Source organism: Pristiophorus japonicus, chromosome 24 (assembly GCF_044704955.1).
Source record: "Pristiophorus japonicus isolate sPriJap1 chromosome 24, sPriJap1.hap1, whole genome shotgun sequence".
In the NCBI taxonomy this organism is placed as follows: Eukaryota; Metazoa; Chordata; class Chondrichthyes; family Pristiophoridae; genus Pristiophorus; species Pristiophorus japonicus.
The window spans coordinates 232,921-259,896 of record NC_092000.1 but is presented as its reverse complement, the minus strand read 5'-3'; the positions used below and the strand labels follow the sequence as shown (position 1 = coordinate 259,896).

At 50.3% G+C, this 26,976-nt stretch overlaps 1 protein-coding gene, 1 long non-coding RNA gene and 1 other non-coding gene across 3 annotated transcripts in view; 1 reads left to right on the top strand and 2 right to left on the bottom strand.

Annotated features, from left to right (window-relative positions):
- Positions 1 to 2,080: 2,080 nt before the first annotated feature.
- Positions 2,081 to 8,292, bottom strand: LOC139237778 (uncharacterized). The gene is made up of 3 exons (XR_011588515.1): positions 8,235 to 8,292; positions 4,301 to 4,456; positions 2,081 to 2,165 (listed from the first exon to the last, which is right to left on the bottom strand). It is a non-coding gene; the product is annotated as an uncharacterized lncRNA (long non-coding RNA).
- Positions 8,293 to 12,897: 4,605 nt separating this feature from the next.
- trnat-ugu (transfer RNA threonine (anticodon UGU)) lies at positions 12,898 to 12,970 on the top strand. The gene has a single exon. It is a non-coding gene; the product is annotated as a tRNA-Thr (tRNA).
- A 5,208-nt stretch (positions 12,971 to 18,178) lies between these two features.
- LOC139237777 (phospholipid phosphatase-related protein type 5-like) overlaps positions 18,179 to 26,976 on the bottom strand; it is a 34,166-nt gene continuing 25,368 nt past the window's right edge. The window contains exons 2-6 of the mRNA XM_070866961.1: positions 24,005 to 24,128; positions 21,822 to 22,072; positions 19,778 to 19,954; positions 19,021 to 19,146; positions 18,179 to 18,274 (exon numbers count right to left, since the gene is read on the bottom strand). Coding sequence (XP_070723062.1) covers positions 18,179 to 18,274; positions 19,021 to 19,146; positions 19,778 to 19,954; positions 21,822 to 22,072; positions 24,005 to 24,128 — 774 coding nt within the window. The remainder of the gene's footprint in view (positions 18,275 to 19,020; positions 19,147 to 19,777; positions 19,955 to 21,821; positions 22,073 to 24,004; positions 24,129 to 26,976) is intronic.

Below are 26,976 nucleotides of genomic sequence, written 5' to 3'. Positions count from 1 at the left end.
GGAGGGGGAGGGAAGTGGAGGGAGGGGGGGAAGTGGAGGGAGGAGGGGGGGAAGTGGAGGGGGGGGGGGAAGTGGAGGGAGGGGGGGGGAAGTGGAGGGAGGGGGGGGAAGTGGAGGGAGGGGGGGGAAGTGGAGGGAGGGGGGGGAAGTGGAGGGAGGGGGAAGTGGAGGGAGGGGGAAGTGGGGGAAGTGGAGGGGAGGGAGTGGAGTGGAGGGGAGGGGAAGTGGAGGGGAGGGGGAGTGGAGTGGAGGGGGAGTGGAGTGGAGTGGGAGTGGAGGGGGAGGGGGAGTGGAGGGGAGGGGGAGTGGAGGGGAGGGGGAGTGGAGGGGAGGGGGAGTGGAGGGAGGGGAAGTGGAGGGGAGGGGGAGTGGAGGGGAGGGGGAGTGGAGTGGAGGGGGAGTGGAGTGGAGTGGGAGTGGAGGGGGAGGGGGAGTGGAGGGGAGGGGGAGGGGGAGTGGAGGGGCGGGGAGTGGAGGGGCGGGGGAGTGGAGAGTGGAGGGGAGGGGGAGTGGAGGGGAGGGGGAGTGGAGGGAGGGGGTGGAGGGGGGGGGTGGAGGGGGGGGGAAGTGGAGGGAGGGAGGGGGGGAAGTGGAGGGAGGGGGGGGGAGTGGAGGGAGGGGGGGGAAATGGAGGGGGGGGGAAATGGAGGGGGATGGAGGGGAGTGGAGGGGGGGGAAGTGGAGGGGGGGGGAAGTGGAGGGGGGGGGAGTGGAGGGGGGGGAAGTGGAGGGAGGGGGAAGTGGAGGGAGGGGGGGAGGAAGTGGAGGGAGGGGGGAGTGGAGGGAGGGGGGAGTGGAGGGAGGGGGGAGTGGAGGGAGGGAGGGGGTGGGTGGAGGAGGGAGGGGGGGGTGGAGGGAGGGGGGGGGAAGTGGAGGGGGGGGGGGGAAGTGGAGGGAGGGGGGGGGAAGTGGAGGGAGGGGGGAAGTGGAGGGAGGGGGAGGGAAGTGGAGGGAGGGGGAGGGAAGTGGAGGGAGGGGGAGTGGAGGGGAGGGGAGGGGAAGTGGAGGGGAGGGGGAGTGGAGTGGAGGGGGAGTGGAGTGGAGGGGGAGGGGAGGGGGAGGGGGAGGGGAGGGGGAGGGGGAGTGGAGGGGAGGGGGAGTGGAGGGGCGGGGGAGTGGAGGGGCGGGGGAGTGGAGAGTGGAGGGGCGGTGGAGTGGAGGGGGAGTGGAGGGGAGGGGAGGGGGAGTGGAGGGGAGGGGGAGTGGAGGGGAGGGGGAGTGGAGTGGAGGGGAGGGGGAGTGGAGTGGAGGGGAGGGGGAGTGGAGTGGAGTGGAGGGGGAGTGGAGTGGAGGGGAAGGGGAGGGGAGGGGAAGAGGAGGGGAGGGGAAGGGGAGGGGAGGGGAAGGGGGAGGGGGGGGGGAAGGAGAGGGGAAGGGATGGGAGGGGGAGGGGAGGGGAGGGGCGGGAAGGGAGGGGAGGGGAGGGGGTAGGGGGGGAAGAGGGGGGTTGGGGGGGAAGGGAGGGGGTAGGGGGGGGAAAGAGGGGGGTTGGGGGGGGAAGGGAGAGGGTAGGGGGTTGGGGGGGGAGGGAGGGGGTAGGGGGGAAGGGAAGTAAGGGGGGAGGGAGGAAGGGAGGGGGAGGGCAGGGAGGAGGGAAGGAAGGGAGAGGGAGGGGAGGAAGGGAGGGAAGGAGGGAGAGGGAGGTGGGGTGGGGGGAGGAAGGGGGGAAGGGAGGGGGGAGGGAAAGGGAGGGGGGAGGGAGGGGAGGAAGGGAGAGGGGAGGGGAGGGAGGACAATATTGGACCGGTCTGCTCTGTTCCATTTGAGGAGATTTGTGAAATTGAATAATGGCGCTGTGAGCTCATTTGTTGGAATTTATTTGCTGGCAGAAGCTAAACTAAAGTTGAGGGGAACCCGAGTCTGAACTCTCTCTCCGGCTGAGGGTTTATTTCCCCACTCGGTCACACTAGCTCCCCAACGCTGGTGCTTGCTGAAGCAGTGAGGGGGGTTATATAGTGGGGGGGAAAGAATGGTAGGACAGAGCGAGGGAGGGGTCGAGGGATGGTGTGATGGGGTGGGAGACGGAGGGAGGGGGCGAGGGATGGGTCAGTGTTGTAAGGACGTCAGGTTCTTACCAGATACGGTCTCTGTTGACGGGGTCATCGAACCAGAGGATGTACAAAGCCAGTCCTCCCACCACAAGAGCATGGACCGTGGACACACATCTGAGGACACACAGTAAGGAATAAGTAAAAGGGAATGATCACAAGTGTACAGCAAGCCTGTATGTTATGTCAACGTAAAGCTTGTTTTGACTGATCCAAGGGGATGATGGTTAGATAGGCACACAGACAGAACTTGTGTGTGTGCTGAGGGTATCAGTTCTCCATAAGCCTTATTCCTGCCCGGTTTCTCAGTGACTGGGTGGCAATGCCTCTGTATCAAGCCTTTGGCATGAACTACTATTGACTTTTCCATATGGACATTGGAGCTGATCTGAAGCATCTGGCAGTGTTTGCTCTACACGGAGCTTCGACACGGCAAGCGAGCCCCAGGAGGGCAGAGGAAATGCTTCAAGGATACCCTCAAAGCCTCCTTGACATCCCCACTGACTCCTGGGAATCCCTGGTCCATGACCGCCCAAAGTGGAGGAAGAGCATCCAGGAGGCTGCTGAGCACCTCGAGTCTCATCGCCGAGAACCAGCATAGACAGCGGAAAGAGCGTGCGGCAAACGAGGCTTCTCGACCATCCCCTTCCCTCAACCACTGTCTGTCCCACCAGGGACAGAGACTGTAATTCTCACATTGGACCGTACAGTCACCTGAGAACTCGACTCCAAGGGACAGCCGATAATGATGATGATATAACCCGTGCTGTACCTGCCCTGGGAGTGTTTGATGGGACAGTGTAGAGGGAGCTTTACTCTGTATCTAACCCCGTGCTGTACCTGCCCTGGGAGTGTTTGATGGGACAGTGTAGAGAGAGCTTTATTCTGTATCTAACCCCCTGTACCTGCTTTGGGAGTGTTTGATGGGACAGTGTAGAGGGAGCTTTACTCTGTATCTAACCCCGTGCTGTACCTGCCCTGGGAGTGTTTGATGGGACAGTGTAGAGGGAGCTTTACTCTGTATCTAACCCCATGCTGTACCTGCCCCGGGAGTGTTTGATGGGACAGTGTAGAGGGAGCTTTACTCTGTATCTAACCCCGTGCTGTACCTGCCCTGGGAGTGTTTGATGGGACAGTGTAGAGGGAGCTTTACTCTGTATCTAACCCCCTGTACCTGCCCTGGGAGTGTTTGATGGGACAGTGTAGAGGGAGCTTTACTCTGTATCTAACCCGTGCTGTACCTGCCCTGGGAGTGTTTGATGGGACAGTGTAAAAGGCAGGGTGGGGCCAATTAGGGATCAAAAGGAGATCTTCTTGTCGAGGCAGAGGGTATGACTGAGCTACTAAGTGAGTACTTTGCATCTGTCTTAACTAAAGAAGAGGAAATTGCCAATGTTACAGTAAGGGAGGAGGCAGTAGAGAAATTGGAGAGGCTAAAAATATAGAAAGAGAAGGCACTTAACAGGTTGTCAGTCCTCAAAGTAGAAAAGTCGGATGGGACGCCGAGTTTTGGATCACCTCTAGTTTATGTCGGGTAGAACGTGGAAGGCCAGCCAGGAGTGCACTGGAATAGTCACGTCTTGAGGTAACAAAGGCATGGATAAGGGCTTCAGCAGCAGATGAGCTGAGACGGGTGATGTTATGGAGGTGGAAATAGGCGGTCTTAGCTATATTGCGGATATGTGGTCAAAAGCTCATTTCAGGGTCAAATATGACACCAAGGTTGCGAACAGTCTGGTTCAGCCTCAGACAGATGCTAGGGAGAGGGATGGAGTCAGTGGCTAGGGAACGGAGTTTGTGGCGGTTACTGAAAATGGCTTTGGTCCGCCCAATATTCAATTAGAAAAAATTTCTGCTCATCCAGAACTGGATGTCGGACAAGCAGTCTGACAATTTAGAGGCCGTGGAGGGGTCGAGAGAAGTGGTAGTGAGGTAGGGCTGGGTGTCATCAGTGTACATTCAGTGCAAGTACGCTGTGAACACGCCCCATTCACACCTAGACACATGTGGGGAACGCCGCCAGACACGCGTGGCGAACACACCATGTGCATTTATATTTGCGCAGCCAGCCCACAGTGAGAGGCAGCCCGGTAGCACCTGCTGCCTCAGACTGTGGTAAACAGCTCCTCTGTGGGTAGAGATCGACACGTACACAGGTCAGCACGATCAGCCAGGCAGCAGGTGCACCCTGAGAAACTCAGATAACATATTTGGACCTTGGCACTGCTGGTCAGAGTCCAGAGATCAAGTACCTCGAATCCCATTCCGTTTTCTGTGCCTGCGATAAGTTCCTGTATCCCCAGCTGAGCAGAGTGGAGAGACGGGGAGTGACTATATGAAACAGGACCTGGAAAACGAAGAAACTGCCAACAACGATCATGTAACACACGTCCATTCCAGCTGGGCCCCTGAGGAGAAAGCACAGCTCGGTCAGAGTGAGCAGTGAATCAGACAGCGGCATCGACACACACAGACACACTCACTCCCATACTCACACCGTAGATCACTCATGTCTGATACTGTGTGACCCTCAGGCAACACATTTATAGCGCTGTTAAGTCTGAGACTGGCTAACACTAACACCTGATCAGTGCAATAAACAGAATCTCCTTGTTCCCACAATTTTCAAATTAATCCGATCGGACTCATGATTTAACAGTGAACCAGAGCAGTTTCCAGTCTGACCTGTTTAACTCCTGGCCTCAGCAGTAAACAGAGCCACAAGTGTGTAATAAAGAGTCAGACAACTGCTAAAAAGACATTGTCCCTTAAATTCCGGTCGAAATCTTCCCGCGGGCAAACGACAGAAAAAGAGAAAAAAGATGCGCTCTTACCTGTTGCCGCTGCGCCCGTTGGAAGTTGTGAGCCGGAGGCCTCCCGTGACTGCGCGTTGCAGCGCGTGCACGTGGGGACGTGCGCAAGTGGGGACGTGCGCAGGCCGGGAGCTGGAGACAGCAGCCAATCGGGTGAAGTATAGATTCTCATTCACAGTAACAGGAGTTCCGTAAGTCCGTAACTCCTATTACTATGAATGAGAAACTCCCCCAAACACCCAAAACACAATAAAAAATAGAAAATAAACAACATATTTAACATTCATTTAAACTAAAGTTGTTATAAAAAAATATTATTTTCCCGACTTTTTAAAAGTTTTTTTTAATTAAGCTTTAAAATAAACTTACCATAGTGGGGAGGGTTTTAACAATAAAATGTGTTTTTATAACTTTATTTTAAAATGTCTTTGTGTATTTTTAAACACTTGTGCCTGTAAAAGTAGGCTATGTGCCGACTTGCAGGGCAAGATATTCATAAATATCGAAAATCTTGCCCTGTAAGTGTCCTCGCTCACGAGATACGGAGGATCTGTCAAGCCAGAAACTTGAAAGATCGGAAAAGCCGGTTTACAGTGCATGCGTATTGCACGCTGAAAACCAGCTTTTCCGATGCCTTCCGGGTCCGTAGAAACTTCGTACAGACCTGGGCGTTGGAATTTCAGGGCCAGTATTGTTTCTGGATCCTAGGGGAGTAGACCATCACTATATCAAGCCTGATATATCAACTCCATTAAATGCCAATTCCTCAAAGTAGATTTGTTAGGCTAAGGTGACCATAATTTCTAAACTGAATCCAGGGACAACCGGTGGGAGCACAGCCAGGACGTGTTTGGAGAAAACCGGCATCACGCCTTTGCTGCTTCAGTGGGTGGGATATACCAAATCTCAAATCTTGCGTCTTTCCTGGTTATCGCACTGTATCAACAATACTTATCCCCGAATACACTAACTTTTAGTTTCTCAATTTTAAATCTGTTCAAACAGACAGAGATATTCCATCTCAGGTGGTTTCAGAAACCTCTCCCAGACGGGAGAATTTAGAGCTTCCCTTATTTAGTAAAGTAAATACACTCGCCCTCGCCCACACCTTCTGCCCTCGCACCCTCAGCTAATCCAGCGTATTTTAAAGGTTTCTGCCGACCGACTTGCCCGGTTGGCCGAGACATGGGGTCAGCAGACTCGGTGCCTATTGGCTGAGACACGGGGTCAGCCGACTCGTCCCTGTTGGCCAAGACATGGGGTCAGCTGACTGCCTATTGGACAAGACACGGGGTCAGCTGACTCAGTGCCTATTGGCTGAGACACGGGGTCAGCACTCAGTGCTTATTGGTCGAGACATGGGGTCAGCAGACTCAGTGCCTATTGGCTGAGACATGGGGTCAGCTGACTGCCTATTGGCCGAGACACGGGGTCAGCTGACTCAGTGCCTATTGGCTGAGACACGGGGTCAGCCGACTCATCCCTGTTGGCAAAGGCATGAGGTCAGCTGACTGCCTATTGGCCGAGACACGGGGTCAGCTGCCTCAGTGCCTATTGGCCGAGACACGGGGTCAGCACTCATGCTTATTGGTCTAGACACGGGGTCAGCAGACTCAGTGCCTATTGGCTGAGACACGGGGTCAGCTGACTCAGTGACTATTGGCCGAGACACGGGGTCAGCCGACTCACCCGTTGGCCGAGACACGGGGTCAGCTGACTATGCCTGTTGACCGAGACACAGGGTCAGCTGACTCAGTGACTATTGGCCGAGACACGGGGTCAGCTGACTCAGTACCTATTAGCTGAGACACGGGGTCAGCCGACTCGCCCGTTGGCCGAGACACGGGGTCAGCTGACTATGCCTGTTGACCGAGACACAGGGTGAGCTGACTCAGTGCCTATTGGCTGAGACACGGGGTCAGCTGACTCAGTGCCTATTGGCTGAGACACGGGGTCAGCCGACTCGCCCGTTGGCCGAGACACGGGGTCAGCCGACTATGCCTATTGGTCGAGACACAGGGTCAGCTGACTCGGTGCCTTTGGCCGAGACACGGGGTCAGCTGACTCAGTGCCTATTGGCTGAGACACGGGGTCAGCCGACTCACCCGTTGGCCGAGACACGGGGTCAGCCGACTATGCCTATTGGTCGAGACACAGAGTCAGCTGACTCGGTGCCTATTGGCCGAGACACGGGGTCAGCTGACTCGGTGCCTATTGGCGGAGACACGGGGTCAGCTGACTCGGTGCTTATTGGCTGAGACACGGGGTCAGCTGACTCGGTGTCCATTGGCCGAGACACGGGGTCAGCTGACTCAGTGTCTATTGGCCGATAGGGTCTTTTCTCTACTGCACTGCAGCGTGGGATGGCAGGGCCGCCATCGCTGTTGAACCGGCTCCTGGGATCCGTTCCTGAGCTCAAACCGGGCGGGATGGCCGAGAATTTCCTCCAGGGTTTCTGTACAGTCGCGATTAATAAACAAAGACGCTGTACGGGACGAGGTTTCTGAACCGAGGACTTTTCTGGGGACATTGTTCGCCCGGGGTCACAGTCCCTAATCCGGGGGCACGGGGACGATCGGTCGGCCTGTGTCAGGCTTTCCTTCAAAGAACGAGGGAAACTTCCACTTCCTGCACCGGGCCCAGCCCAGCCCAATACTCCCTCTCTCAGTCTGGCACTCTCGCCTCAGAGCCAGTGTCTGTCCCCAAACTCCCCCTCCCCCAAACTCCCCCTCCCCCAAACTCCCTCTCTCAGTCTGGCACTCTCGCCTCAGAGCCAGTGTCTGTCCCCAAACTCCCCCTCCCCCAAACTCCCCCTCCCCCAAACTCCCCCTCTCCCAAACTCACCCTCCCCCAAACTCACCCTCCCCCAAACTCACCCTCCCCCTCCCCCAAACTCACCTTCCCCCTCCCCCAAACTCACCTTCCCCCTCTCCCAAACTCCCCCTCCCCCAAACTCACCTTCCCCCTCCCCCAAACTCCCCCTCTCCCAAACTCCCCCTCCCCCAAACTCCCCCTCCCCCTCCCCCAAACTCCCCCTCCCCCAAACTCACCTTCCCCCTCCCCCAAACTCCCCCTCCCCCAAACTCCCCCTCCCCCAAACTCACCTTCCCCCTCTCCCAAACTCCCCCTCCCCCAAACTCCCCCTCCCCCTCCCCCAAACTCACCTTCCCCCTCCCCCAAACTCCCCCTCTCCCAAACTCACCCTCCCCCAAACTCCCCCTCCCCCTCCCCCAAACTCCCCCTCCCCTCCCCCAAACTCACCCTCCCCTCCCCCAAACTCACCTTCCCCCTCCCCCAAACTCCCCCTCCCCCAAACTCACCCTCCCCCAAACTCACACTCACTATTATTTACACACTTATCTCTAACACTTACACTGATTTGCAGCAGGGACCCACGCATGCTCAATGCCGCCTCACCTCCGATGTCGACAGTTTACCCGGAAGTGCTCGACCACACGTACACTTCCGGTCCCTGAACCATACCGCGGGTCACCAGCAGGGGGAGTGCAATAACCCCAGGTCACCACCAGGATGTGTGCAATAACCCAAGGTCACCAGCAGGGGCAGTGCAATACCCCCAGGTCACCAGCAGGGGCAGTGTAATAACCCCAGGTCACCAGCAGAGGGATGTAATAACCCCAGGTCACCAGCAGAGGGATGTAATAACCCCAGGTCACCAGCGGGGGCAGTACAATAACCCCAGGTCACCAGCAGGGGCTGTGTAATAACCCCAGGTCACAAGCAGGGGCAGTGCAATAACCCCAGGTCACCAACAAGGGGATGTAATAACCCCAGGTCACCAGCAGGGGCAGTGTAATAACCCCAGGTCACAAGCAGGGGCAGTGTAATAACCCCAGGTCACCAGCAGGGGCAGTGTAATAACCCCAGGTCACCAGCAGGCGCAGTGCAATAACCCCAGGTCACCAACAAGGGGATGTAATAACCCCAGGTCACCAGCAGGGGCAGTGTAATAACCCCAGGTCACAAGCAGGGGCAGTGTAATAACCCCAGGTCACCAGCAGGGGCAGTGTAATAACCCCAGGTCACCAGCAGGCGCAGTGCAATAATCCCAGGTCACCAACAGGGGGATGTAATAACCCCAGGTCACCAGCAGGGGCAGTGTAATAACCCCAGGTCACCAACAGGGGGATGTAATAACCCCAGGTCACCAGCAGGGGCAGTGCAATAACCCCAGGTCACCAACAGGGGGATGTAATAACCCCAGGTCACCAGCAGGGGCAGTAGACTAACTTACCAGCAAGTCCCACGCCAGAGACTTGAATACATTATCTAGACTGTCACTCCAGTGCAGTACCAAGGGAGTGCTGCACTGGTAGAGGTGCCATCTTTCAGATGAGACGTTAAGTTGAGTAATTATCTGTCCCTCTCAGGTGGACGTAAAAGATCCCATAGCACTTTATCAAAGAAGAGCAGGGGAGCTATCACTGTGTCCTGGCCAATATTTTTCCCTCAATCACCTTCAGTAAAACAGGTTTCTGGTCATTATCACATTGCTGTTTGTGGGATCTTCCAGTGCTCTGTTTCCTACATTACAACAGTAACTACACTTCAAGAAAAGTACATAATTGGCTGTAAACCACTTTGGGATGTCTTTGGGTTGTGAAAAGAGTTATATAAATGCAAGTCTTTCTTTCATTTACCCAGTGAATAGGGAATTCTCACAGTTAAACTGTAACTCCCTAGTAACACTTATTTACATAATAACATAGTTAGACACACCCATCATACAAAGCAATGTCTATTTGTGAGCTTAACATTCTGATTCTAATCTGCTACTTGATCTCAGAGCCCTGCAGCTGTGATGCCACAAAATGACTCCTGTACAGGTACTGAAATTTGCAAAACAAATTGCAAGATAGAAAACAGAAATGAATGCAGTAATAGAACAGAAAACACCTTGGTATTTCCAGTCAATAACCCACACAAGTGAGCTGTGAAGGAAGTGACTATTGTATAAAACATAGTTTATAATGACTAGTTTGCATCAGGTTATAATGAGCTTCTTATTCCTTAAGCAAAATACTACGGATGCTGGAAATCTGAAATAAAACAGAAAGTGCTGGAAATACTCAGGAGCTCAGGCAGCATCTGTGCAGAGAGAGACTGGAGCAGTGCTGGAGGACTAAAGGATTGCTAATGTTATAGCATTATTCAAGAAAGGGGAGAGGGATAAACCAGCAAACTACAGGCCAGTCAGCCTAATGTCGGTGTTGGGGAAGTTATTGAAAACCATTATCAGGGACAAGATAAACTTTAATTTGGAAAGTCATGGGTTAATCAAAGAGAGCCCGCATGGACTTGTTAAAGACAAATGGTGTCTGACTAACTTGATTGAATTCTTTGATGAGGTAACAGAGAAAGTTGATCAAGGTAGTGCAGTAGTTGTATATATGGACTTTCGTAAGGCATTCAACAAAGTGCCCTCAGGAGGCTTGTTAAGAAGATGGAAGCCCATGAAATTAAGAGAAAGTGGCAGTATATGACTTGGCTGAGTGACAGGGAGCAGAGGGAGGTGGTGGATGGGTATTTATCAGACTGGGATGTGGTTGCAGTGGGGTTCCTCAAGGGTCAGTTTTGGATCCATTACTCTTTTCAATTTTTATAAATTACTTAGACTCAGGTGGTGGGATCATTCTAAAATTTGCAGATGATACAAAATTTGGCAAAGTAGTAGATAGTGATAACGATAGTTACAGACTTCAAGGTGACATAGACAGGATTGTGAAGTGGGCAGAAGCCAGGTAGATTGAGTTCAATGCGGTGAAATGTGAAGTAATGCACTTTGAGTGGACTAATATGGACCAGCAGCATACTACTAAGGCACGATTTTGAAAAGTGTAGATGAACAGAGAGATCTTGATGCCCATATACACAAATCCTTAAAGTGGCCAGGCAAGTTTATAAGGTGGTTAAAAAAGCACCTTAGTTTTATAAATAGGGGACTAGAATATAGAATATAAAAGCATGTTATAAAATATAAAAGAGCATGCTAGCACTTTATAAATCACTGGTTAGACCACAGCTGGTGCATTGTGGACAGCCTGGGGAACTACACTTCAGGAATGATGTAAACACCGTAGAAAGGGTACAGAGGAGGTTTACCAGGATGTAAGAGATGAGGAACTTCAGTTATAAGGCGTTGGAAAAGTTTGGACTATTCTCCTTGGAACGGAGAAGGTTAAGAGCTGACCTAGTAGAGGTTTTCAAGATGTTGAGAGGTTTTGAGAGTAAATGGAGAAAATCTATTCCCTGTGGCGAGTGGGTCAATAACCAGTTATCGATTTAAAATCATTGGCAAAAGATTTAGGGGAGAGATGAAGAGAACTTTTTACACTCGGAGAGTTGTCGGGATCTGGAATGCTCTACTTGAAAAGGTTTAGTATTAGGAGCATTGCTCTTTTTAATATATATTAATGACCAGGACATCATCCACATGGTTTTGGGAGAGAGTTCCAGATTTCCACTACCCTTTGTATGAAAAATTGTTTCCTGATTTCACTTCTAAACTGCCCAGCTCTAATTTGAAGATTGTGTGCCTTTGTTCTGGATTGCCCTACCAGAGGAAATAGTCTCTCTGTATCTACCCTAGCTCCTTTCACCATTTTAAATGCTTCGATCAGATCACCCCTCAATCTTCTATACTCAAGTTCATTTTATGCAACCTGTCCTTATAAGTTAACCCTTTAAGCCCCAGTATCATTCTGGTGAATTTGTATTCCCTCTGTGATGAGGAGAGCAAGTGTGCACCAGAGTGATGGCTGAGTTGGACAGGGCGAGGCAGGATACATCATAGACTAATGAATAAGTTTATTCATAGTTGGTAGCATGTGGAGAGGGAAGTAGCAGAATGGATCGCTAGCTGGATGCAAGGCAGAAAGCAGAGAGTAGAGGTACAGGTAGCTATTCACAGTGGCAAAAGGTATTAACTATTTAGACTTTGGAATAAAAAAATAATTTCTAAATTTTCAGACAACTACAACAACTTATATTTATATAGCGCCTTTAACATAGTAAAACATACCAAGGCACTTCACAAGAGCGTTATCAGGCAAAGGTTGACACCAAGCCACATGAGCAGCTATTAAGGCAGATAACCAAAAGCTTGCTCAAAGAGGTAGGTTTTAAGGAGCGTTTTAAAGGAGGTGAGAGAGAGGCAGAGAGAGTTAAGGAGGGAATTGCAGAACTTAGGGCCTTGGAAGCTGATGACATGGCTGCCAATCGTGGAGCCATTAAAATCAGGGATGCTCAAGAGGCCAGAATTAGAGGAGTGTCAATATCTTGGGGGTTGGGTGGGAGGAGATTACAGAGATAGAGAGGGGCAAAGCCATGGAGGGATTTGAAAACAAGGATGAGAATTTTAAAATTGAGATATTGCCTAACCAGGAGCCAATATAGATCAACGAGCGCAAGGTTGATGGGTGAGCGGGACTTGGTGCGAGTTAGGACATGGGCAGCGAGCGCAGGGTTGATGGGTGAGCGGGACTTGGTGCGAGCTAGAACACGGGCAGCCAAGTTTTGGATCACCTCTAGTTTACGTAGGGTACATAAGAACATAAGAATCAGGAACAGGAGTTGGCCATCTAGCCCCTCGAGCCTGCTCCGCCATTCAATAAGATCATGGCTGATCTGGCCGTGGACTCAGCTCCACTTCCCCGCCCTCTCCCCGTAACCCTTAATTCCCTTATTGGTTAAAAATCTCCCCTTCCCCCTCTCTCTCACTCCTTCCCCTCTCTTCCCTTCCCCTTCACTTCTCTCCCCTCCCCCTGTCTCACTCCCCTTCTGCTCTCTCCTCTTCTTCACTCTTTCTCACTCCTTCCCCCTCTCTTCTCTTAACCTCTCTTTCCCCTTCCCTCTCTCTCTCACTCCTTCACCACTCTCTCCTGTTCCTCCCCCTCTCTCTCCCCTTCCCCTCTCTCTCACTCCTTCCACTCTCGCTCTCCCCTTCCCCTCTTTCTTCTCCCTGTCTCACTTCCCCTCTCTTTCCTGCTCCTTCTTCTGTCTTCCTTATAGCAGGTGGCTCCATAGCTCAGGGGTTAGAGCACTGATCTTGTAAACCAGGGGTCGTGAGTTCAAATCTTACTGGGGCCTACTCAAAATTAGTTTAGTATTTAAATATGCATCTCTCATTTCTGGCACTCTCTTCTGCCTCTGCCTTTTCACTTTCCCTCTCCCCTCCTCACTCTCACTTTTCCCTTTCCTTTCAGACTTCCCCCTTATCCCTCTCTCTCCCCTCCCTTCTTTTTCCCTCTCCTTGCCCTCTCCCCGCCGCCCCCTCCACTCTCTCTCCCGCCATCATAAAAGGTAGAATGTGGAAGGCCAGCCAGGAGTGCGTTGGAACGCAGTTTGTGGTGGGGACGGAAGACAATGGCTTCGGTCTTCCCAATAATTAATTGGAGAAAATTTCTGCTTATCCAGTACTGGATGTCAGACGGTCTGAAATTTTAGAGAATGGAGGGGTTGAGAGAAGTGGTAGTGAGGTAGAGCTGGGTGTCATATGCGTACTTGTGGAAACTGACTCTGTGTTTTCAGATGTTGTCGCCAAGGGGCAACATGTAGATGAGAAATAGGAGGAGACCAAGGATAGGGGGAACACCAGAGGTAACGATGCAGGGGCGGGAAGAGAGGCCGTTGCAGGTGATTCTCTGGCTATGATTAGATCGATAAGAATGGAACCAGGTGAGTGCAGTCCCACCCAGCTGGACGGCAGTGGAGAGACATTGGAGAAGGATAGAGTGGTCAACCGTGTCAAAGGCTGCAGACATGTCAAGAAGGACGAGGGGAAATAGTTTACCTTTGTCACAGTCACAAAGATGTCATTTGTGATTTTGATGAGAGCCTGTGGCATTGGTGGAAACCTGAGGGATTCAAAATTGGAATTGCGGGAAGGATGGGCACGGATTTGTGAGGCGACAACACGTTCAAAGACTTTGGAGAGGAAAGGAAGATTGGAGATGGGGCTGTAATTGGCAAAGACGGAGGGGTCAAGGGTGGTTTTTTTGAGAGGGGTGTTGACGGCAGGTTTGAAGGAAAGGGGGACAGTACCTGAGGAGAGAGAACTGTTAATAATATCAGCTAACATGGGAGCCAGAAAAGGAAGTTTGGTGGCCAACAGTTTAGTGGGAATAGGGTCGAGTGAGCAGGGACAAGATGAGCGCGGAGAGGTCATGAGGGGAGATCAGAGAGAAAATGGAGAAAGATACGAGTTCAGGGCTAGGGCAGGGAGGAAACCTTAGCGGAAATTTGGCCCAGTGGAAAAGGGGAAGGAAGTGATCGAGGCACCAAACTGAGGGTGGGAGAGATAGTCAACACTGAGAAGGACTGCAACAAATTACAAGAGGACATTAATAAAATGCAGGATGGGTATATAATTTTGGTAAGATAAATAAGGAGGTCACATATTACTTGGAAAATAAGATTCTAAATGGGGTAGAGGAGCAAAGGGATCTTGGGGTACAAATACACAATTACCAAAAGTGGCGACGCAGGTTAAAAAAAGCCATAAAAAAGCAAACCAAGCACAAAGAAGATAGTCACCAAGAGATCCAATAGGGAATTCAGAATTTCGTTACCCAGAGAATGGTAAAAATGTGGAACTCACTCCCACAGGGAATGGTTGAGCCGAATATGGATGCATTTAAGGGGAAACTAGATAAGCGTATGAAGAAGAGAATAGTGGATTATGTGATGAGTGATGAGGAAAGACAGGAGGAGGCCCATGTGGAACATAAATACCAACATGGACTAGTTGGGCCGAATGGCCTGTTTCTGTGCTGGATATCCTGTGTAATCCTATGCAATACATGCAGCTGAACTTTGGATGATTTGGAGCTGTGGAGGGTGAGATATGAGTGTGTTGGAGTCGTCAACCCTACGTAACCTTGAAATCATCCAAAACTCCACTGCCCATGTCCTAACTTGCACCAAGTCCTGTTCACCCATCACCCTGTGCTCACTGCCCCGTGTCCTAACTCGCACCCAGTCCTCTTCACCCATCACCCCCTGTGCCCCATGTCCTAACTCGCACCGAGTTCCGCTCACCCATCACCCCCTGTGCTCACGGCCCCGTGTCCTAACTTGCACCCAGTCCTCTTCACCCATCACCCCCTGTGCCCCATGTCCTAACTCACACCCAGTCCCGCTCACCCATCACCCCCTGTGCCCCATGTCCTAACTCACACCCAGTCCCGCTCACCCATCACCCCCTGTGCTCATTGCCCCATGTCCTAACTCGCACCAAGTCCTCTTCACCCATCACCCCCGTGCCCCATATCCTAACTCGCACCGAGTCCCGCTCACCCATCACCCGCTGTGCTCACGGCCCCGTGTCCTAACTCGCACCGAGTCCTGCTCACCCATCACCCCTGTGTTCACTGCCCCGTGTCCTAACTTGCACCAAGTCCTGCTCACCCATCACCCCCTGTGCTCACTGACCTATATTGGCTCCCAGTTAAGCAATGCCTCGATTTCAAAGTTTTCATCCTGGTTTTCAAATCCCTCCATGGCCTCGCCCCTCCCTATCTCTTTGACCAAGCTTTTGGTCATCTGCCTTAATTTCTTATGTGGCTTGATGTCAATTTTTTGTCTTACAATAGTCCTGGGAAGCGTTGTGGGGCGTTTTACTACATTAAAGGCGCTATATAAAAACAAGTTGTTGTTGTTGTCAAATCTGATAACAAAGGCTGAAAGCCTTGAACTCGCACATACTCCAGGCACTCACTAAAAGGCATTGCCACATACTTTGTACACTCAGTCTTAATACTCCCATTCATATCTCACACTTCCATAATCATATTCACTTCTTACAGCCACTGTTACATACTAATTCATATGTGCCCACACTCGTCACTCGCTCTCTATTCACTCATGTGCTCAAATTCACATTCTTTCACACATTCCATGTCTGTCAGGCCTCTGAGTCAGAAGGTTATGGGTCAAGTCCCACTCCAAAGATTTGAGTGTAAAATCCAAACCTTGAGGTGAGACGTTAGATTGAGGTCCTGTCCGCTCTCTCAGGTCCCGCAGCACTATTCAAAAAAGAGCAGGGGAGTTCTCCCCAGTGTCCCGGTCAACATTTATCCCTCCACCAAAACCAAAAAGAGATCACCTGCTCATTATCACATTGCTGTTTGTGGGAGCTTGCTGTGCACAAATTAACTGCCACGTTTCCCACATTGCGACAATGACTGCACTCCAAGAGTATCCCATTGGCTGTAAAGCGCTTTCGATGTCCGGTGTTCGTGAAAGGCATTATTTAATTTTTTTTTAAATTCTCACAAACGATGTTGAAAATTTGCTCCTCACACTTACACATTTACTCAAACTTAGGATATACAGGATATATAGAGCCAGCACAGGCACGTTGGGCCGAATCACCTCCTTCTGTGCTGTACTTTCTATGATTCTAAACAGAGTTAACAGTTCAGGTCATTAACCTTTCGTCACTGGCAAAAGGAGATACAACAGGTTGTATGATTCTGTATATACACATATTCCCCATTTCACACCCACACTCACACATGCTTCCTTACACTCAATCACCAACTCACATATACTGTTGATCACACACATACTGCCACATACACACTCTATCTCACACACACATATTCTGTCTCTCACGCACACTCGGCTTAGCTCACATGCACTCATTTTGTGTACCTCTGGTTTGGGTGCAACTATTAAAACGATTGTGCTTGATGAAGATGAATTTCATTGTAATAATGTTATTAAATTTAATCCAATCATACACCAAGATGTGTTTCTTTTCACCTGCAAAGGTATTCTAACATTTAATGAAACATTATATTTTGAACAGGACAGACAACTGTCAGTCATTGACTGGATTAAATCATTCCTGAGAAATACTTCAGAATGATGCTTCCCTCAATATGTTTCCAGGATCACCACCCTGTTCAGTGTCTTGTGTGTTGGACAGTTCAGCTAATAATGGAATAAATAACCTAGAATGGCAGTAAGGACACTCATTATCACATCCTGTTATTCACAAACTCTGCCCAATCTGCTCATCGAACAGGGAAATTACGCTGTCCTTTTACAACTAAAAGATTTGAGCAAAATTCCTTTCTTTATTTTCGCAAATGTTTCTCCTAAAACAAAACAGGACATAAGTCATTCTGGTTATTGAGTGTATTCCTTCTGGTGAGGCTGTGAATATTCTGCACCACATCAGACTCTCCCCAAATTATTTAGACTTCTGAAAGAGGCAAAGTATGTGCAGTAACTGCCCGAGACCCTGATGGCAGCAGGCCAAGGTTCTGGGCTTTGGGGTTAATATCACAATCTCCATTTTGCACCCTCAATAATTGGCACTTGCGACATCACCCCCATGACCTCGTACTGCCTTGCAGATCTATCCTTGGCATCTATGTCAGGTTGGAACATGGTCCTCTTTCGCCTCAATCCTCCGGTTCCTGCTACATTGATGGCCAACCCTTTCCCACTGGTGCCCAGCTCTTCCCCACTGGTGCCTAGCCCTTCCCCACTGGTGCCCAGCCCGTCCCCACTGGTGCCCAGCTGTTCCCCACTGGTGCCCAACCCTTTCCCAATGGTGCCCAGCCCTTCCCCACTGGTGCCCAGATGTTCCCCACCGGTGCCCAGATGTTCCCCTCTGGTGCCCAGCCCTTCCCCACTGGTGCCCAGCCCTTCCCCACTGGTGCCCAGCTGTTCCCCACTGGTGCCCAGCCCTTCCCCACTGGTGCCCAGCTGTTCCCCACTGGTGCCCAGCTGTTCCCCACTGGTACCCAGCTGTTCCCTAGTGGTGCCCAGCCCTTCCCCACTGGTGCCCAGCTGTTCCCCAGTGGTTCTCAGCCCAGCCCAGCTGTTCCATAATTGATGCTTTGCTTTTTGCCTGCGTTTACTCACCTCAGTCAGAAGATGTAATGAATTGCAGAGTCCCCAATGATGCAGATTATGCAGTGTTTGATGGAAGGAGTGGAATGGGAAGGTGCAGAAAACTGCCCCTGAATCCAATAAAACAATCCTTGCAGCACAAACTGTTCCAGCTATTCGTTTCAAGTCTGTAATGAGCCTCAATAAGAAGCTTGAATTTTTCATTGAACCCAGTGTAGGTCTGGGGGCATCGACACTGAGCTACCAGCAGAATGATTGGGGTGTGGAGCTTCCTACACAGAGTATTGGTGATATACCCAAAGGGCTGAGGAGGGGACTCAAAACACAAGTGATGTTACAGGAAAATGTTCGACAATCACAAGACTCAGTTCTAAGGGAGTGAGACGGACCATGCAAAGTTCACACACACTCGGCTGCTCCATCTGCAACTCAGACTTCACTCATCACTGATCGGGTGGCGATCAGCACATCGGGCGTCGAAGGGAAGAAGCAGGGATGCCGTTCATGTACCTTCTGAGAATTCAGCTGGACGATTCTGAAAAGAGAAGAGTTCAGACTGAAACTGTGCCTGAGACAGTCGAGGTGTCACAGCCAAAGTATAACACAGCAAATACACACAGGGGCCATCAGGACTAAGTCCAGCTCACGTACTCCTGGACTGTGTACATATCTATTTTTGTATTTATTTATTGGTATCTTCATGTCTGACTGGATCCAGGAGTTAACCTCACCTGACGTTTGACCTGCAAGACATGAACAGCTGTTGCCATGAAGGACAAGTGCATTAGGCAGGGGCTGGGAAGTTCCTGGGCTCAGTAGGAAAGTTCATATATGGGATAAAAGTCTTTATAGTGATGGCCACACAAAGCAGGCCTGACCAGCTCAGCACCAAACACAGGTCTTGTCGCTGAGCTCACAGGCGTCTGTACTTCTTCAGAGCCTCAGTGTCGAGACTTCAGTGAGAAAAATATATTTTAATGGAAAAAGTAATTTTAAAAAACTTCCGCTTTTGAAGTTGCTAATGTTTCAGGAACTGGAGGATGAATGAGATCATTACTTCATTGGAGATAAATTATATTTAATTCTTTCAGCCTGGTTTGCTGCCATGTTTATTCTCACTTCCTGAGGAACTGAAGGATCATCGAGCTGAATTGTCTGCAATTCCACCACATGTTTCTTTCCACAGCCCAGTGCGTGGACGGAAGGCAGATAGCTGCTTTTGGCCATCACTCTGCAGTTTTTTGGGGGTCACGACCTCTTACCTGAACAACACTTAACTTTTCTAGTGGACTTTCCACACACGGGAGGGCAAGCATCACACAGACCGGCTTTGGCACGCTCCGCACTTTCTTACACACGGGATTCGGGCCTTTAAAATTATGAACAACACAGCACACCTGCAAAATGTTATTGGAGAGTCTTAGAACTTGTTTCTAGTGAAAAAATTGTTCTTCTCAAGTACGGTGTATGCAAAAGACGGCCGTTTTGAACTCTTCTGGTGAATTATCAGAGCAGTTCAACAGGGAATAATCCTTACTCTGCTGAGTAAAACTCTATTGTTACACTGGGAATAATCCTTACCCTGCTCAATGGACAGAAACTTATCACAATTGCACCACAAGTTACAAATCTCTGAGCTACATGGTAGACGTACTTTGGAGATGTCTGTGGAACTATGAATTGTCATTAATGTCTGCTGAGCCCTGTAGTCTCGACTGTGTCTCCATTTCACCAGAGCCTTTTCTCTTCCACGTCATTTACTGATTTGGGGGGATTTCCAGGTCTATTCATCACACCAGCAAAAAGAAGTCAGAATCTCCTCTGAGTGTGTCTGTAATCTCTGGACCCAGAGACTTCCGACTGAAGGCTGTGATTTTCACTGAATCCTCGGCAAAACCAGTTGAATGAAGTTATGTCCATTATGGGATTACTACTCTTCAGGCCCTAGTACCCAGTCAATGTGGGTTGCATCTCTACTTGTCAAGCCCTATTGCATTCTCTACAAGGTTCCTGCCTGCTGCCACTCACCAGAAACACGGCGACTGCTCCACCGGTGAGGAACCCCACCAGGACATCGGACCAATGGTTGCGATACTCAGAAACTCGCACCACTCCCGTTAGAAAGGTCAAGCACAGAAGCGTCAAGCACAGCACGGGCTTGGTGAGCCGTGTCCCCTTGGCTCGGAACATGATTGTAACATACATCTGGGAATAAAAACAAGCTGGACTCATCAGGGTTTACAAAACCAATCAGACAGAGAGAACAAGCAACAAAATCATTTCCTCTAAATTTTTAACAGTTTTCTGCAAGTTACTTCTGAGTTGTTCAAAACTACAAACAAACTGTGAGGCATTACATGCTGATCGAATCGAAATAAGTGATAATGTATTGATCGTATCAGTCCGACTGTATCTCACATACACTGAGTCCCACAGTCATAGACCGACTGTATCACACGCTCGCTACCACAGTGAATATTTTCAATCTCTGGTCCTGGGTCTCGTCTCCTTAGCTTGTGTCAATTTTTGATCAGTTATTAGCGTTTGACAGCTACTTACTGCCTCAGGGATCAGCTTGTGACTTTTATTTTCTAATTTTCTCCCTTTTTCATAGTCAGTTCAGCCAGCTGATTGGTAACCCTCAGTTGCCACTCTCTAGAAACATGTCTAATTGTCTCTTGAACCCATTCCCACCGCCATCTTCACTTTCCTTCCTCAGTAATTTATTTCCCACTTGATTGGTGGCAGCCCATTTCACTGTTCACTACAAGTCTGCTAGTGCACAAGCTGAACTCACTGGGGGAGGATGGCACTGCACCCTGTGCTGTTTTTCATCTATTGACCTAAACCATGAGTGTCAACAGGGTAATTAACACAGGGGCATCACAGTCGAGCTTCACCAGTCATTCACACACACCACCTCAAACCTTCACACGCTCATACACACACCATCTCACACCTTCACACACTCATACACACACACCTTCACACGCTCATACACACACACCGTCTCACACACACACCTTCACACGCTCATACACACACACTATCTCACACACACACTGCCTCACACACACTATCTCACACACACACTATCTCATACACACCATCTCACACACACACCATCTCACACACACACCATCTCACACACACACCTTCACATGCTCATACACACACACTATCTCACACACACACCGCCTCATACACACTATCTCACACACACACCATCTCACACTTTTGTACGCTCATACACACGCACCACCTCATACCGTGTTACATGCTCATACATACACACACCATCTCACACACACACAGTCACACTCCAGTGATCAGGAGTAGGAATTCTGGCTGACCTTTGCTCTCCCTATCCCAAGGACACTGAATGTAGTGCCACACTGGATGAGATGAGCACGGAGCACGGACCGCTAATCAAACTCGGCACATTTAGCTATCTGGAGCAACTGGTCCATTTTGGATCTGTGTCTCTGATATCTGCTGTCATGCTGTGTCTGCAGTGGTGTTCAGAGCCCTGTACACATATCAGTGGATGCCCCCTTCCAGCATTTCTCATTGCTCAAATATTCTTCAGCTTGTGCCTGTTCATTTCCTGTGCACACACATTCCTTGGGTGCTCTGAGGGATTGCTTCGACTCTTGCTGGGTGTCTTACCGCCATTTCCAGCACATCCCTGAACCTCGCTTCTCCGCCTCCTGGCTCTCCTCTTTCTCCCGACAGAACTTTGTCGTGTGGCGTGTTATCCACAATCAGGCCTTCAGCTCAGGCGCTGCTTGGCGTCTGGACCTGAATATCATTGTGCTGTGGGACTGGACCGATCAGATTCTGCTGCTCTTGCTAATGGACATAACATTGGATCACACTGAGCACAATGGAGTCTCTGACACCCATCAGTGACACACTCATACCCTTCATGTAGCAGGTGAGGTCAATGCTGCTGAATGAGACACGCAGTACACTCTTGACATTCATGGTTACTGCTGTTCCGAGAATGACTAAAATGCATCAAAGTTTATTACATTGCGAGGAGTGTATTTGCAACATATGCTGGACTTACCACAGTGTACATGGCAGCGTACATACTGAGCGCAGCATCCTTGGATGGAAAAGCTCGTCTTGCACTGGACACAAGGTTGGGGCTCCCCGTGCAGGCATCCTGTGAGCTGATGAACTGGGAGGACAGCCTGCAACCCAGAGCTGTATAGTTTGGTCGACAGACCGTTAGGAAATGTGGCGTCGGACTCCCCATCACCACTTGTCCCGCATTTACAAATATGTCAGTTGCAAAAAGACCAAATGTATAAACCCCTAGAAAAGAAAAGACAGCTTAGAATCGGAAGGAAAATGCAAATGGGATTAGCAGCTGGTCTCGCTCAATATCCAATCTCTGCTTTTACTCAAATCTTCTCTCAGTATCAAATCTGAGATCAGGGTTCCCCCAGGCTCAGGCCCCTCCCCCGAGCCCAGGCCCTTCCCCCGGGCCCAGGCCCCTCCTCTATGTAGAAAGTGTTTTCTGACAATGTCTTTAGCCTCCATTTTGTGTTTTTAATCAGAAGCAAAACACAGGAACAGGAGGAGGCCTTTCAGCCCCTCGAGCCTGTTACACAGGAACAGGAGGAGACCATTCAGCCCCTCGAGCCTGTTACACAGGAACAGGAGGAGGCCATTCAGCCCCTCGAGCCTGTTACACAGGAACAGGAGGAGGCCTTTCAGCCCCTCGAGCCTGTTACACAGGAACAGGAGGAGGCCTTTCAGCCCCTCGAGCCTGTTACACAGGAACAGGAGGAGGCCCATTCAGCCCCTCGAGCCTGTTACACAGGAACAGGAGGAGGCCATTCAGTCCCTCGAGCCTGTTACACAGGAACAGGAGGAGGCCATTCAGCCCCTCGAGCCTGTTACACAGGAACAGGAGGAGGCCATTCAGCCCCTCGAGCCTGTTACACAGGAACAGGAGGAGGCCATTCAGCCCCTCGAGCCTGTTACACAGGAACAGGAGGAGGCCCATTCAGCCCCTCGAGCCTGTTACACAGGAACAGGAGGCCATTCAGCCCCTCGAGCCTGTTACACAGGAACAGGAGGAGGCCATTCAGCCCCTCGAGCCTGTTACACAGGAACAAGAGGAGGCCGTTCAGCCTCTCGAGCCTGTTACACAGGAACAGGAGGAGGTCGTTCAGCCCCTTGAGCCTGTTACACAGGAACAGGAGGAGGTCGTTCAGCCCCTTGAGCCTGTTACACAGGAACAGGAGGAGGCCACCTAGACTGGGACTTATATTGGACGTTCCTTCATTGATGCCGGATCAGTATCATGGAATTGCCAACCTAAGACTATCGTGGTCTAATCACTGAGTCAGGGTACGGATTATCGTCAATAAATCGACCCCGAGCAGCAATTAAAAAATGCTGAAAACTAAACTGCCTAATAGTGAACGATAACGCTAAACTAAAACAACTAAAACCTGGTTATAAAGTGATTAACATGGTTTATAATACGGCTTGGCATCGCAGATTAATGCTCCCCCTCACTCCAAATGAGAACAAACTTAAAATAACATAAAAAAGCAAACAATTAAGGTCAATTTAAGTTGTAGTTTCTCTTTCCCTTCTTCAGCCCCGGGCTCATATTTCTGGGGCTTCACTTCGACCTGTACTCTCAGAAAACGTGAGTCTTGCTCACAACATTGATATTGAGACAGATGTCGATGTGTCTGTGTACAGAGGGGTCGCTGTCTGTGTGTACCGAGGGGTCACTGTCAGTGTGTACCGAGGGATCACTGTCTGTGTACCAAGAGGGGTCACTGTCTGTATACCGAGGGGTCGCTGTGTGTGTACAGAGGGGGGTCACTATCTGTGTGTACCGAGGGGTCACTGTCAGTGTGTACCGAGGGATCACTGTCTGTGTACCAAGGGGGGTCACTGTCTGTGTACCGAGGGGTCGCTGTGTATGTACAGAGGGGGGTCACTATCTGTGTGTACCAAGGGGTCACTGTCTGTGTACCGAGGGATCACTGTCTGTGTACCGAGGGGATCACTGTCTGTGTACCGAGGGATCACTGTCTGTGTACCGAGGGGATCACTGTCTGTGTACCGAGGGATCACTATCTGTGTGTACAGATGTTGAATGAGGGAAAAGCAACAAAATCAGGAGACGTGTCCAAGACTTCCCTCTAGTGTTGCTAATGGTCTATAACCATTGAGTTACACGCTCAATCAAAACGGGGCAGGAGCTGAAATCAGACAGACCCAAAAACCTGATGATTCTGCGAACCAGCGGATTCAGAGAGCAGCAATCTGCAGTCACAATCGTTCTCTCCTGACGCACAAACTCTGCTTGAAAGACAAATGCCGCCAGCTCACCCACAACAATCTGTAAAACAAAAGATGAAAGGCATTTGCTCCAAATCAGAAAATGTACTTTACTACACGAGATTTCCTAATCTCATCTTCTTTCTCCCAGCTCAGTTCTAAACCAGATATTGTTCAGGCAGGAGCTGGGCAGCCAGAGTGCAGTATCTGAAATCAGACACATCAAAACCTGCACACACCAAGGGCAGAAGGGACAGTCCACGTACACCTGGTGCTATACAGCTCAGGTAAGCCTCAGAATAGCTAGACACATCAGGCAACAGGGAACCATTCACTCCTGCTCTTCACTAGAAGCACACACCGTATCAGTGACGAGACAAAGTAATTTCCCACAGCAGCACTGGAGCAGTCTTTTGAGAAGAACAAGTTGTCAGTGTCAGTATAACTGTGGTCCCCACACTGTCAGTATAACTGTGGTCCTCACGCCGTCAGTATAACTGTGGTCCTACACACTGTCAGTGTAACTGTGGTCCCCACACTGTCAGTATAACTGTGGTCCTACACACTGTCAGTATAACTGTGGTCCCCACACTGTCAGTATAACTGTGTTTCTCAAACCGTCCGTATAACTGTGGTCCTCACACCGTCAGTATAACTGTGGTCCCCACACCGTCAGTGTAACTGTGGTCCCCACACTGTCAGTGTAACTGTGGTCCCCACACTGTCAGTATAACTGTGGTCCTCACACTGTCAGTATAACTGTGGTCCTCACACTGTCAGTATAACTGTGGTCCTCACACCGTCAGTGTAACTGTGGTCCCCACACCGTCAGTATAACTGTGGTCCCCACACTGTCAGTATAACTGTGTTTCTCAAACCGTCAGTATAACTGTGGTCCTACACACTGTCAGTATAACTGTGGTCCCCACACTGTCAGTATAACTGTGTTTCTCAAACCGTCCGTATAACTGTGGTCCTACACTGTCAGTATAACTGTGGTCCCCACACTGTCAGTATAACTGTGTTTCTCAAACCGTCCGTATAACTGTGGTCCTCACGCCGTCAGTATAACTGTGGTCCCCACACCGTCAGTATAACTGTGGTCCCCACACTGTCAGTGTAACTGTGTTTCTCAAACCGTCCGTATAACTGTGGTCCTCACGCCGTCAGTATAACTGTGGTCCCCACACCGTCAGTATAACTGTGGTCCCCACACTGTCAGTGTAACTGTGGTCCCCACACTGTCAGTATAACTGTGGTCCCCACACTGTCAGTATAACTGTGGTCCTCACACCGTCAGTATAACTGTGGTCCTCACACCGTCAGTATAACTGTGGTCCTACACACTGTCAGTATAACTGTGGTCCTACACACTGTCAGTATAACTGTGGTCCCCACACTGTCAGTATAACTGTGTTTCTCAAACCGTCAGTATAACTGTGGTCCTACACACTGTCAGTATAACTGTGGTCCCCACACTGTCAGTATAACTGTGTTTCTCAAACCGTCCGTATAACTGTGGTCCTAACGCCGTCAGTATAACTGTGGTCCTACACACTGTCAGTGTAACTGTGGTCCCCACACTGTCAGTATAACTGTGGTCCCCACACTGTCAGTATAACTGTGGTCCTCACGCCGTCAGTATAACTGTGGTCCTACACACTGTCAGTGTAACTGTGGTCCCCACACTGTCAGTATAACTGTGGTCCCCACACTGTCAGTATAACTGTGGTCCTACACACTGTCAGTATAACTGTGGTCCCCACACTGTCAGTATAACTGTGTTTCTCAAACCGTCCGTATAACTGTGGTCCTCACGCAGTCAGTATAACTGTGGTCCTCACACCGTCAGTATAACTGTGGTCCCCACACCGTCAGTATAACTGTGGTCCCCACACTGCCAGTGTAACTGTGGTCCCCACACTGTCAGTATAACTGTGGTCCCCACACTGTCAGTATAACTGTGGTCCTCACACTGTCAGTATAACTGTGGTCCTCACACTGTCAGTATAACTGTGGTCCTCACACCGTCAGTGTAACTGTGGTCCCCACACCGTCAGTATAACTGTGGTCCCCACACTGTCACTATAACTGTGGTCCTCACACTGTCAGTATAACTGTGGTCCCCACACTGTCAGTATAATTGTGGTCCTCACACCGTCAGTATAACTGTGGTCCTACACACTGTCAGTATAACTGTGGTCCCCACACTGTCAGTATAACTGTGTTTCTCAAACCGTCAGTATAACTGTGGTCCTACACACTGTCAGTATAACTGTGGTCCCCACACTGTCAGTATAACTGTGTTTCTCAAACCGTCCGTATAACTGTGGTCCTCACGCCGTCAGTATAACTGTGGTCCCCACACCGTCAGTATAACTGTGGTCCCCACACTGTCAGTGTAACTGTGTTTCTCAAACCGTCCGTATAACTGTGGTCCTCACGCCGTCAGTATAACTGTGGTCCCCACACCGTCAGTATAACTGTGGTCCCCACACTGTCAGTGTAACTGTGGTCCCCACACTGTCAGTATAACTGTGGTCCCCACACTGTCAGTATAACTGTGGTCCTCACACCGTCAGTATAACTGTGGTCCTCACACCGTCAGTATAACTGTGGTCCTACACACTGTCAGTATAACTGTGGTCCTACACACTGTCAGTATAACTGTGGTCCCCACACTGTCAGTATAACTGTGTTTCTCAAACCGTCCGTATAACTGTGGTCCTCACGCCGTCAGTAAAACTGTGGTCCTCACGCCGTCAGTATAACTGTGGTCCCACACCGTCAGTATAACTGTGGTCCCCACACTGTCAGTGTAACTGTGGTCCCCACACTGTCAGTATAACTGTGGTCCCCACACTGTCAGTATAACTGTGGTCCTCACACTGTCAGTGTAACTGTGGTCC